This window comes from Microcebus murinus, chromosome 7, assembly GCF_040939455.1.
Source record: "Microcebus murinus isolate Inina chromosome 7, M.murinus_Inina_mat1.0, whole genome shotgun sequence".
In the NCBI taxonomy this organism is placed as follows: domain Eukaryota; kingdom Metazoa; phylum Chordata; class Mammalia; order Primates; family Cheirogaleidae; genus Microcebus; species Microcebus murinus.
Window position 1 is genome coordinate 40,702,709 of NC_134110.1, and position 11,637 is coordinate 40,714,345.

An 11,637-nucleotide genomic window follows, 5' to 3' on the forward strand; every position below is an offset into this window, starting at 1 on the left:
AACAGATAAAGTGACTCACCTGCAGTGTGATGAAAGCAGATCCCATCTAAGACATAAAGATATGAAAGAAAGAAATATTTGCTACTAGTTCTACCATGATCCCTTCTCCACCCCACTTAACGAGCCTCTGAATGTTCCTAGAGCTTCGTTTTTGTTTCAATCACCTGATTCCTGTAAAACCAGTGCTCTGTCTCATTTTTCTTAGTCCCTTCTAACCTCTTTTTTCTCTCTGCCCTTCGTCTTAGCCCAGAAACTGAGGCCTAATTATTTGGGGACAGGATGCTGCTGCTAACCCACGGAGTTTTCAATCATTTCCTCTCAGCACATCCCTGGTAATTTCTGTTACATTCAAATCCCAGCTAATACCAGCCACCTGTCTAACCCTTCCCTGTAGTCTGTTACCTCGTTCTAAGCTGCTCTATTCTGTCATCTGGTCTGGACCTTCTTTCCTCCCCTGCAGCTCACCTGTCCACCCAAGCTTTCCCCTGCCTCCTTGGGGCACGTATCGTTGCTGTTTCTAACACTGCCAGTGTTCCACATCCTGCTCTAGTGAACTAAGTTCCTTAGATCCACACTCCTGAGACAGAAGAAGAAAAAGAAACTTATTGTTTCTTTATGATCACACAGAGGTAAAATTTATGGAGTGAATTTTTGTCAAAAAGATCTGGAGGCACAGTGATTTTATGTTCTAAGTGATTTTATGTTCTATTCCCCCATTGCAAGGACCTAAGCAAAAAGACAGGGCAGGGGCGGGGGGAGTCAAAAGTTTTATGATCATAATGAGTTTCAGGTCATGACCACATAATTCACCTTGTTATTACACACTGCTGATCCTTTAACTAAAATACCAGAGCCCTATTAAAATGAATGAGATGCGAATGCCTCAGAATTTCATTCAAGCATTGCTAATTAAGGGGTTATCTTCAAATGTATTCAAACTTTACGAATCTCTTGAGTTTTCAAAATTGAGCTGGAAATCAGCTGAAGGAAATGTGTGGGATTTCTGGCCTGGGAGGGAAGGCAAGAAAGTTAAGGAACTCAAAACCATGGGGGAAAACAACTTCCCTCACATTGATTAATGAAAGTTTTGTTTCTAACTTTTCTTTAAAATGTAAGAAGTCTCATGATATCGTTTACATCCTCCTTGTCTTGTTTTCCCATCTGTAGACCTTCAAATGAAGCAAAGGATGAAGAAAAGAGGCCTAGAATCCAAGCCAACAGCTTTGGACCCCACCTTCTTCCATTCAACATCTAAGTGTCGCGTATGAAATGTAAATAATAATTTATGTGCCCACACCATGGGCAATAATGAGGATTAAACAAGAGGGCACACTGAAATCACAGGAAGTCAGTCCTCACTTAACCTCAACAGTAGGTTCTTGGAGACTGTCACTTTAAGTGAACGGATTCATAACAGAACCAGTTTTACCACAGGTTAACTGATATAAATAAGAGCGAGGTCCCTACCACATATTTCTGGTCACAAAACATCACCAAACTTCTAAATAAAGACAAAAACACTTCTAATATTAAACATTGAAATAAATGTGAGCTATACGTACATTTAAGAAAGATTAATAAAAACAAGTAAGATCCTTATTTACCCAATTCTTCCATTCAGGGGCCGTTAGCCTGAGCCTATCCTGGCAGCTCAGGGTGCCAGGTGGGAACCCACCCAGGACGGGACTCCATCCATCGCACGGCACACTCACACACACACACTCACACACACCATCACAGGCACACTCAGACACACACCCACACACACTCCATCACAGGGCACATTCACACACACCCCATCCATCACAGGGCACACTCACACACACACACACACTCCATCACAGGGCACACACACACACACACACCATCACAGGCACACTCACACACTCCATCACAGGGCACACACACACACACCCCATCCATCACAGGGCACACTCACACACACACACACACTCCATCACAGGGCACACACTCACACACTCCATCACAGGGCACACTCACACACACACTCCATCACAGGGCACACTCACACACACTCCCTCACAGGGCACACTCACACACACACATCATCACAGGCACACACACACTCCATCACAGGGCACACTCACACACACATTCCCTCACAGGGAACACTCACACACACACACACACTCCATCACAGGGCACACACACACTATCACAGGCACACACTCACACACTCCATCACAGGGCACACTCACACACACCCCATCCATCACAGGGCACACTCACACACACACACACACTCCATCACAGGGCACACACTCACACACTCCATCACAGGGCACACTCACACACACACTCCATCACAGGGCACACTCACACACACTCCCTCACAGGGCACACTCACACACACACACCATCACAGGCACACACACACTCCATCACAGGGCACACTCACACACACACACCATCACAGGCACACACACACTCCATCACAGGGCACACTCACACACACTCCATTACTGGGCACACTCACACACACACACACACTCCATCACAGGGCACACTCACACACACATTCCCTCACAGGGCACACTCACACACACACACACACACACACTCCATCACAGGGCACATACACACACACACTATCACAGGCACACACTCACACACTCCATCACAGGGCACATTCACACACACCCCATCCATCACAGGGCACACTCACACACACACTCCATCACAGGGCACACACACACTCACACACACACACTCCATCACAGGGCACATTCACACACACCCCATCCATTACAGGGCACACACACACACACACTCCATCACAGGGCACACACACACACACACACACACTCCATCACAGGGCACACTCACACACACTCCCTCACAGGGCACACTCACACACACACTCCATCACAGGCACACACACACTCCATCACAGGGCACACTCACACACACTCCATTACTGGGCACACTCACACACACACACACACTCCATCACAGGGCACACTCACACACACATTCCCTCACAGGGCACACTCACACACACACACACACACACTCCATCACAGGGCACACACACACACACACACACTATCACAGGCACACACTCACACACTCCATCACAGGGCACATTCACACACACCCCATCCATCACAGGGCACACTCACACACACACTCCATCACAGGGCACACACACACACACACACACACTCCATCACAGGGCACATTCACACACACCCCATCCATCACAGGGCACACTCACACACACACACACTCCATCACAGGGCACACTCACACACACTCCCTCACAGGGCACACTCACACACACACTCCCTCACAGGGCACACTCACACACACACACACACACCATCACAGGCACACTCACACACACACACTCCATCACAGGGCACACTCACACACACACACTCCATCACAGGGCACACACACACACACACACACTATCACAGGCACACACACACTCCCTCACAGGGCACACTCACACACACACACCATCACAGGCACACTCACACACACACACACACACCATCACAGGCACACTCACACACACACTCCATCACAGGGCACACACACACACACACTCCATCACAGGGCACATTCACACACACCCCATCCATCACAGGGCACACTCACACACACACACACACTCCATCACAGGGCACACACTCACACACTCCATCACAGGGCACACTCACACACACACTCCATCACAGGGCACACTCACACACACTCCCTCACAGGGCACACTCACACACACACACCATCACAGGCACACACACACTCCATCACAGGGCACACTCACACACACTCCATTACTGGGCACACTCACACACACACACCATCACAGGCACACACACACTCCATCACAGGGCACACTCACACACACTCCATTACTGGGCACACTCACACACACACACCATCACAGGCACACACACACTCCATCACAGGGCACACACTCACACACTCCATCACAGGGCACACTCACACACACACACCATCACAGGCACACACACACTCCCTCACAGGGCACACTCACACACACTCCCTTACAGGGCACACTCACACACACACACCATCACAGGCACACACACACTCCCTCACAGGGCACACTCACACACACACACCATCACAGGCACACTCAGACACACACTCCATCACAGGGCACACACACACACACTCCATCACAGGGCACATTCACACACACCCCATCCATCACAGGGCACACTCACACACACACACACACTCCATCACAGGGCACACTCACACACACTCACACACTCCATCACAGGGCACACTCACACACACACTCCATCACAGGGCACACTCACACACACTCCATCACAGGGCACACTCACACACACACTCCATCACAGGGCACACTCACACACACTCCCTCACAGGGCACACTCACACACACACACCATCACAGGCACACACACACTCCATCACAGGGCACACTCACACACACACACACACACTCCATCACAGGGCACACACACACACACACACACTATCACAGGCACACACACACTCCATCACAGGGCACACTCACACACACTCCATTACTGGGCACACTCACACACACACACACACACTCCATCACAGGGCACACTCACACACACATTCCCTCACAGGGCACACTCACACACACACACACACACTCCATCACAGGGCACACACACACACACACTATCACAGGCACACACTCACACACTCCATCACAGGGCACATTCACACACACACTCCATCACAGGGCACACTCACACACACACTCCATCACAGGGCACACACACACACACACACACACACTCCATCACAGGGCACACTCACACACACACTCCCTCACAGGGCACACTCACACACACACACACACACCATCACAGGCACACTCACACACACACACTCCATCACAGGGCACACTCACACACACACACTCCATCACAGGGCACACACACACACACACACTATCACAGGCACACACACACTCCCTCACAGGGCACACTCACACACACTCCATTACTGGGCACACTCACACACACACACCATCACAGGCACACACACACTCCATCACAGGGCACACACTCACACACTCCATCACAGGGCACACTCACACACACACTCCATCACAGGGCACACACACACACACTCCATCACAGGGCACACTCACACACACTCCATCACTGGGCACACTCACACACACACACACTCCATCACAGGGCACACTCACACACACACACACATTCCATCACAGGGCACACACACACACACACACTCCATCACAGGGCACACTCACACACACTCCATCACTGGGCACACTCACACACACACACACTCCATCACAGGGCACACTCACACACACTCCATCACTGGGCACACTCACACACACACACACTCCATCACAGGGCACACTCACACACACACACACACTCCATCACAGGGCACACTCACACACACTCCATCACGGGGCACACTCACACACACACACTCCATCACAGGGCACACTCACACACACACACTCCATCACGGGGCACACTCACATACACACACACACTTACACCAGGACCATTTAGTCACACCAATTCACCTAACAGGCACATGTTTCGATGTGGAAGGAAACCAGAGCACCTGGAGAATCCACACAGGTATGGAGAGAACACGCCAACTCCACACAGACAGTGTCCCTGCTGGGAATTGATATTTTCTTCTCATCAACCTTATAATGAAACAATGTTGAACAAAAAGATGTTATTTGAGGACTTGCTATATTTTTAATACTAAACTTATAATCAATAGCAGGACTACATGTTACTTTGGAATGTAAAAATAAAAAACTAGTATAAATGCAAACAGGTCTGGAGTGCATAATTTGTATTTTAAAATGTCATTTTCCCAGGCTGGGCTTGGTGGCTCATGCCTGTAATCCTAGCACTCTGGGAGGCCGAGGCGGGAGGATTGCCCAAGGTCAGGAGTTCGAAACCAGGCTGAGTGAGGAGGGATGGAAGGTGTCAACCTGTTATGTTATAGCTACATCAGGATATCACTTATACTGTGAGCCGATAACATTGTGCTTAAGTAAACCAATTAATAAGCGATTCATAGTTGATCTTATGTGTTAAATCAGTGAATCTTAACTAGTTCTTCATGTTATCAAAAAAAAGCACTGTTCAGATATTGGTAGAAAGAGGTTTTATACAGCAATTGCAGATACAATTTAGTTACTCAGAGTAATGGAAGCCCGCAAATTGAGGGGAAAAAATGGCTCAATAGATTTGTTCCCTTCCAAAGTTCATATACATAAAGAAATCACAATTAGAAATGCAAAGAAAAGTTAAATTGAAAACCTATAAAGTTAGCCCTGATGAAATAAGTACTTTTTCAAAATTAGCCTACATTTTAAAGCCTAAATTTCTGAAACCACTCTTATGTTAATATTTGCAACTTAAATAAGATTAAATTAAAAAGTGATACTTTGGGTTTTGCCATGACAGAGGTATGGGTTCTACCCAGGCTAATTTCCCTCCCTTCACAACTATAAGCAACTATAAAACTAAACAAAATATATGAAGTATATTTTGGAGGAGAAATGTAATGCTAGCAAAAAAAGAAACAACTATGTTGAGCTCAATATTTTTTCAACTTTCTGCCTTGGGGAACACTTGGGGGTCAACACATCACAAGGATATGTATGGAGGCTAAGAAAAGAATAGCAGTCTTGCTGAGCTGGGGTGGCAGAGATTAGAGGTGAGGGCTATGAATGCAACTGGAATTTGCAGGGCAGAGTACCAAAGAGGAGGGCATTATTCAGATGGGAATCCTCCGGATGCTACATGGAGAAATCTCCATGGATCCTTCACCCAGAGCTGGGCTGTTCATAAATAGAGAGAGTGAGTCTCTTCTAGAGCTGACAGGAAATACCACAGTACTTACAGGCTATGTTTCTGAGTACAAAGGAAATGCATTAGAATTCATTAACTTAAAAAAATGTAAATATCTAGAAATTAAACAACACACTTCTGAATATCACATGAGTCAAAGAAAAAAATCACAAAGAGCATTAAAATATTTCAATCATAATGAAAACACAACATATAAAAAAATTTAGGAAACAGCTACAGTAGTGACAGAGGAAATTCTACAACTTTGTATACATATATTTAGATTTGAAACAAGGCTAAGAACAAGTGATTTTTGTTTTCACTTTAAAAGGTTAGAAACAGAAGAGCAAAGTAAACCCAAAGTAAATACAAGAAAGAAAATAATCAATATGAAAACCTAATTAATAGAATTGTCTAGAAATGTTTCAGAAAATAAGAAAGCCAATAGTAAGATTTTTAGAAGAACATCAAATATTTCCAGAGTGTATATTATGTGCCACACTTTATGGCCTATGTTAATTACACAGATTAAAACAAAGCAGTCCATTTGCTTCTGTCCCCAGATTCACCATATTTGAGGTTTCAGAGATGTACTTCACAGAGTGGTTCCACCGTAAAGCATCTGAGACTTCATCTGCCCTGCAATTGCCTAGAATACAGTAGGAGCTCAACAAAGGTTTGTTGAATGAATGAATGCAATATTTTCTTTAACAAATGAGGAGGCCCAGAGAGATAGAGGACTTCCTTCAAGGTCTCCAAAGTCTTAAGTGGTAGAACCTGGGTTGAACTCATACCTTGGACTCTGGGTTTTGTCCTCCACACCAGACAATATCCTCTGCCTTGGCCAGCTCAGATTTTAAAGTCTCAACCCTCTTATGCCATTAATGAACCTTAATAACTAAGTTCTGCTTTAAAATTGCCCTGGCAGCCCATCTTAGAAAGGCATTTCATTAGCATTCCTGTTCCTTTAATGCCAGCTTGCTAGCCAAGGAGCCCACTGAGAGGTGAGCAAGGAGAGAGTGAATGGACACAAAGACTCATATTGGAACTTGTGGCTCCATTTAGCACAGTGGAGCTGAACTGTACTGATTCACACCAGCAAAGGCCACTTTTCTCAAGGTCTCTCACCTCCCAGCACTGTTCCTTCTGCCTGATTGAACCAGGGGAACCAAATTTTCTTCAGGCAGAACTCAAGTATAATTGAGATGATAGGCTACTTCCCACCAGTGGAGAACTGAAACTTCGCAATGGAAAACACAAAGTAAAACTAAACACACACACACACACACACTCACACACACACACACACACACACACACCATATTGTCATAATACAGGTAGGATCAGGAGCAAGAAATGCTCAGATCTTAGCAGCTTAGATCAGAAGGGAGGCATAAGAAGATAGAACTATTAGAGAAACAGTAAGAGACTCAGGAAGGAAGTGGTTATAGAAGCTGGCACTTGAAAAGGCACAGTATATCCTATCTTCTAAACAAATAAAAATTTTTGAAAGTTCTATAAAGCACATACTCCATGTTAGAACTGTTCTCAACACTTTATAAAAATACATATAAATTACAGCAAACTTACAACATAAATACTGTTACTGCCTCCATTTTACAAATGACAAAACTGAGTCAGAAACAAGTTAAGTAACTCATTTAAATTTACAGAGCTAATAAGTGGTGGAATCTAGGCAATCTAGTTCCAAAGTTTATGCTTTTACCACCCACCCCGCCCCCACATTATACAAGGAATTGATTTCACTAGGGACAGGAGCTCCTGGTTCAATAGGTGGACCATCCCTGGAATTCTCCTCCAGGTCAAAACCTGCATTCTGAAGCTCAAACCTTACAATCGGTTAGGCATATGCTAAATTCCAGTTGCATCTCCTCTTTCCTGTCTCCATTCATTCTATTAGTCATTTGACCCAGTAAGGAGTGCTTAGATATGGGCTGATTTAGTACTCTGAAGGAAAGGCAGAGAGTTTTTTGAAAGTGAATCACAAATTTTGATTTAACACCTACCATAGACTAGTGTCACACAGATTGGAGGCTGTCTGGGATTCAGAGCAGGCAAGAGAATGTTTACATAGTAGGTATCTGTGAGTAGATGGTGTCTAAGGTCTGTGCCAGCCATGCTATGCTCTCCCTTCTCTTATGGAGCTTCCAGCCTAAAAGGAAGGGCCAATATCAATCACCTAACCCATTAGTGAATGTCTAGCTGCACAGTGAGTGAAGTCCTCTAAAGGAAAGGAAGACAGGTCTGTCTGTATTAAGGACTCACAAAGGAAGCTGAGCTGGCCCTGGGGCTGCAGAATAGCCTTTCTTGAGAAAAACATGCTTAGGCTGAGAGGTAAAGGATGAAAAGCCTTTCATGAGGTGGCACAAGCAAGATGAGAAGAGAATTCTAGGCAGAAGAAACAGCACTTGCAAGGTCAAGAGACAGCAGGCCCTGAAGCTGGCCAGTGTGGCCAGCCCCAGACAGGGAGCAGCAGGGTGTGGGTTGAAATTGAGGCTGGAGGGGGAGGAAGAGGCAAGACACAAAGCAACAGACAGAGACAACATCTCTGTGCAAAGAGCATGGGGGAGCCATGAAAGGATACAGGCAGAGCAGTGGCATGAAGCAATGAACACTCAATGTACCCAGTGAGTAACTAGACAAATAAGAAAACACAGATCCTTCGTCCTTCCTCCCAAGCTCCAACCTCACTGCTTTCTCAACCTGTACACAAAGTCCGCCCAGTAGAGGTCCTCACCAAGTCACCCAGATTATGGGACCTCAGAGTTGGCAGGGACGTGACCATCATCCAGACACATTCATATTAGCTAAGCGCTCTCTGAATCCTAGGCCATCTCCAATCTGTGAAACTAGATATCTGGATTCAGCGTAGGATGCTTCATAGCTGGGTAACTGCCAACAAATTAAATCCCCCCTGTGACCATCCCTTTCTACGACTGCACAAAGAGTACTGTAGTGTCGAGTGACTATTAAGATAATGTAGATAATGTTGCCAGCATCATATCCTGTCTTTAGTAGATGCCCAGTAAGTGCCTATTTAATCTGAATTCAGCCATTCATCTTGAGCTTTATCTTTCTCCCAACTCAGCAGAGTGGAAGTTCTGCATATCAGACAGAGCTCATAGTTAAATCAGCCCAGCCATCCACTAAATAATTATGCTTGTTAGAGAAACCCACAGAAGAAGCAGGAATAAAAAATCATGAATTTATCCATGGTAGAGAAAGGAGAAACTGAATTTAAAAAATGTCATTTTGGGGGTATAGTTGTCTATTGTTTTATTACTTGAAAAATAGCTGGCATAATTTTGCTTGGGCTCAACAAATTAATGTCACCCCACCAAAAAACAATGGGTTAAATATTTCAGTGGACAATAAACATTTGAAAAAATTACCTATTTGTATATTTATGTATATTTATTCATATATTCAATTTACAATTGCAGGCTCATTCCACGCTAAGAGTTGTGAATCAGAAAGATGAATAAAATACAATGCCACCCTTCAAGGACTCACATGCCACAGAAGAGGGAGATATTGAAACAAGTAACTGTAGAATTGGGACTGAAGTGCTGTAGAAGGGTTTTGAACAAGAGATACAGCTGTGACTTTCCTTGCTTGTGTCAACGTCAGGAAAACATTCACCTAAAGGTGAGTTCCATGTGAGCTGGATTTGAAGCTTGTGTTCTGAATTTCCCAGCTAAGTAAAGAATGACAGATATTGATAGCAGGAGGAAGAGCATGTGCAAAGAAGTGAAGGCCCAAGAAGGGTGTGTTTTCTCACCTACCTACCAAGATATCTCCTTGTCAACTTCCAGCAAGCAAATAAGACATTTACTGATGGGTCCTGAGCATTTTCAGCTCCAAGGAAAGTTCAAATTACTGGAATTAGATATGGTAAATTAAGACTATCATGACAATTTGACTTTAAGTCTTATTTGTTGAAGATGCAAGGCAGAGGAAATAACCATATTGTGAGGGCAACACCCTTTCAATCTCACAAAGACTATGCTTAATGACATAAGGTAACCTAGTTGGGTGATTAAATAGTCTGGGTATAATTGCATCTGACTATATTATTCTAATGTGGTGGGTTAATATGTACAATGGATAGGAGGAAACAGGTTTTTAGAACTGCAAATGGGTGGCAGTTTACTTTGATCTGGATTGAATTCAAACATGGGGAATAGGATGGCGGGGAGGGGGGGAGGCAGCACATGGCGGGGGAGAGGAAGGACATATTTGTCAGTCTAACTTATGAAGGTGTCCTGTGTTCATTTCAGAACAAATCCAACAGCTGCGATTCTGCCTTTAGCTCCAAGTAAAAGCTTGTCTTCTATTTTTCCAAGCTAAATGTGTCTACAGAGGCTTCCAGCTCAAAATCATCATTTGCACAGAACTTGTACAACACTCCTTCTAAAAAACATAAAATTTTCTTTATTTGATCTTCACAATTGTAGGATGGTTATAATCCCCCAACCCCACTCCATTTTGTAGTTGAAGAAACCAAAGCCCAGAGAATTTAAATAGCCTACCAGTTGTCAATGAGTGATGGAATCCTGACTCAAGCCTACTTCATTCTGCTTCTACACCAGTGTCCTGCTGGACTCTGCTCTCACTTCTTAGTTGGGAGAGGCCTGAGAGGACTGTTTGTGTCTGTTGGAGACACTCAGACCCTGAGGAGGCCCACGCAGGTGAGAGCAAATATTAAGAAAAAAAGAGATGGTTGGAGTGAAGCCTTGCCTTTTCC

The 11,637-nt window shown here is 45.0% G+C and overlaps 1 protein-coding gene across 1 annotated transcript; it reads left to right on the forward strand.

The window, feature by feature from the left end:
* Positions 1–1,308: 1,308 nt before the first annotated feature.
* On the forward strand, positions 1,309–10,953 carry LOC105882742 (uncharacterized). Its single transcript, XM_076005341.1, has 4 exons — positions 1,309–1,371; positions 4,127–5,636; positions 7,433–7,545; positions 10,334–10,953. Exons 1-4 carry the CDS (start codon positions 1,309–1,311, stop codon positions 10,373–10,375), a joined length of 1,728 nt encoding a protein of 575 aa, XP_075861456.1. The 3' UTR covers positions 10,376–10,953.
* The last annotated feature ends 684 nt before the right edge of the window (positions 10,954–11,637 follow it).

Bases quoted from the DNA above. Each gene is read 5' to 3' on its own strand.
- LOC105882742 (XM_076005341.1), top strand. From the start codon at position 1,309: ATGAGGATTAAACAAGAGGGCACACTGAAATCACAGGAAGTCAGTCCT. The intron at 1,372-4,126 runs GTAGGTTCTTGG...ACACCATCACAG, and splicing joins GTCCTCACTTAACCTCAACA to GCACACTCAGACACACACTC. The intron at 7,546-10,333 runs GTTTGTTGAATG...TTACAATTGCAG, and splicing joins ACAGTAGGAGCTCAACAAAG to GCTCATTCCACGCTAAGAGT.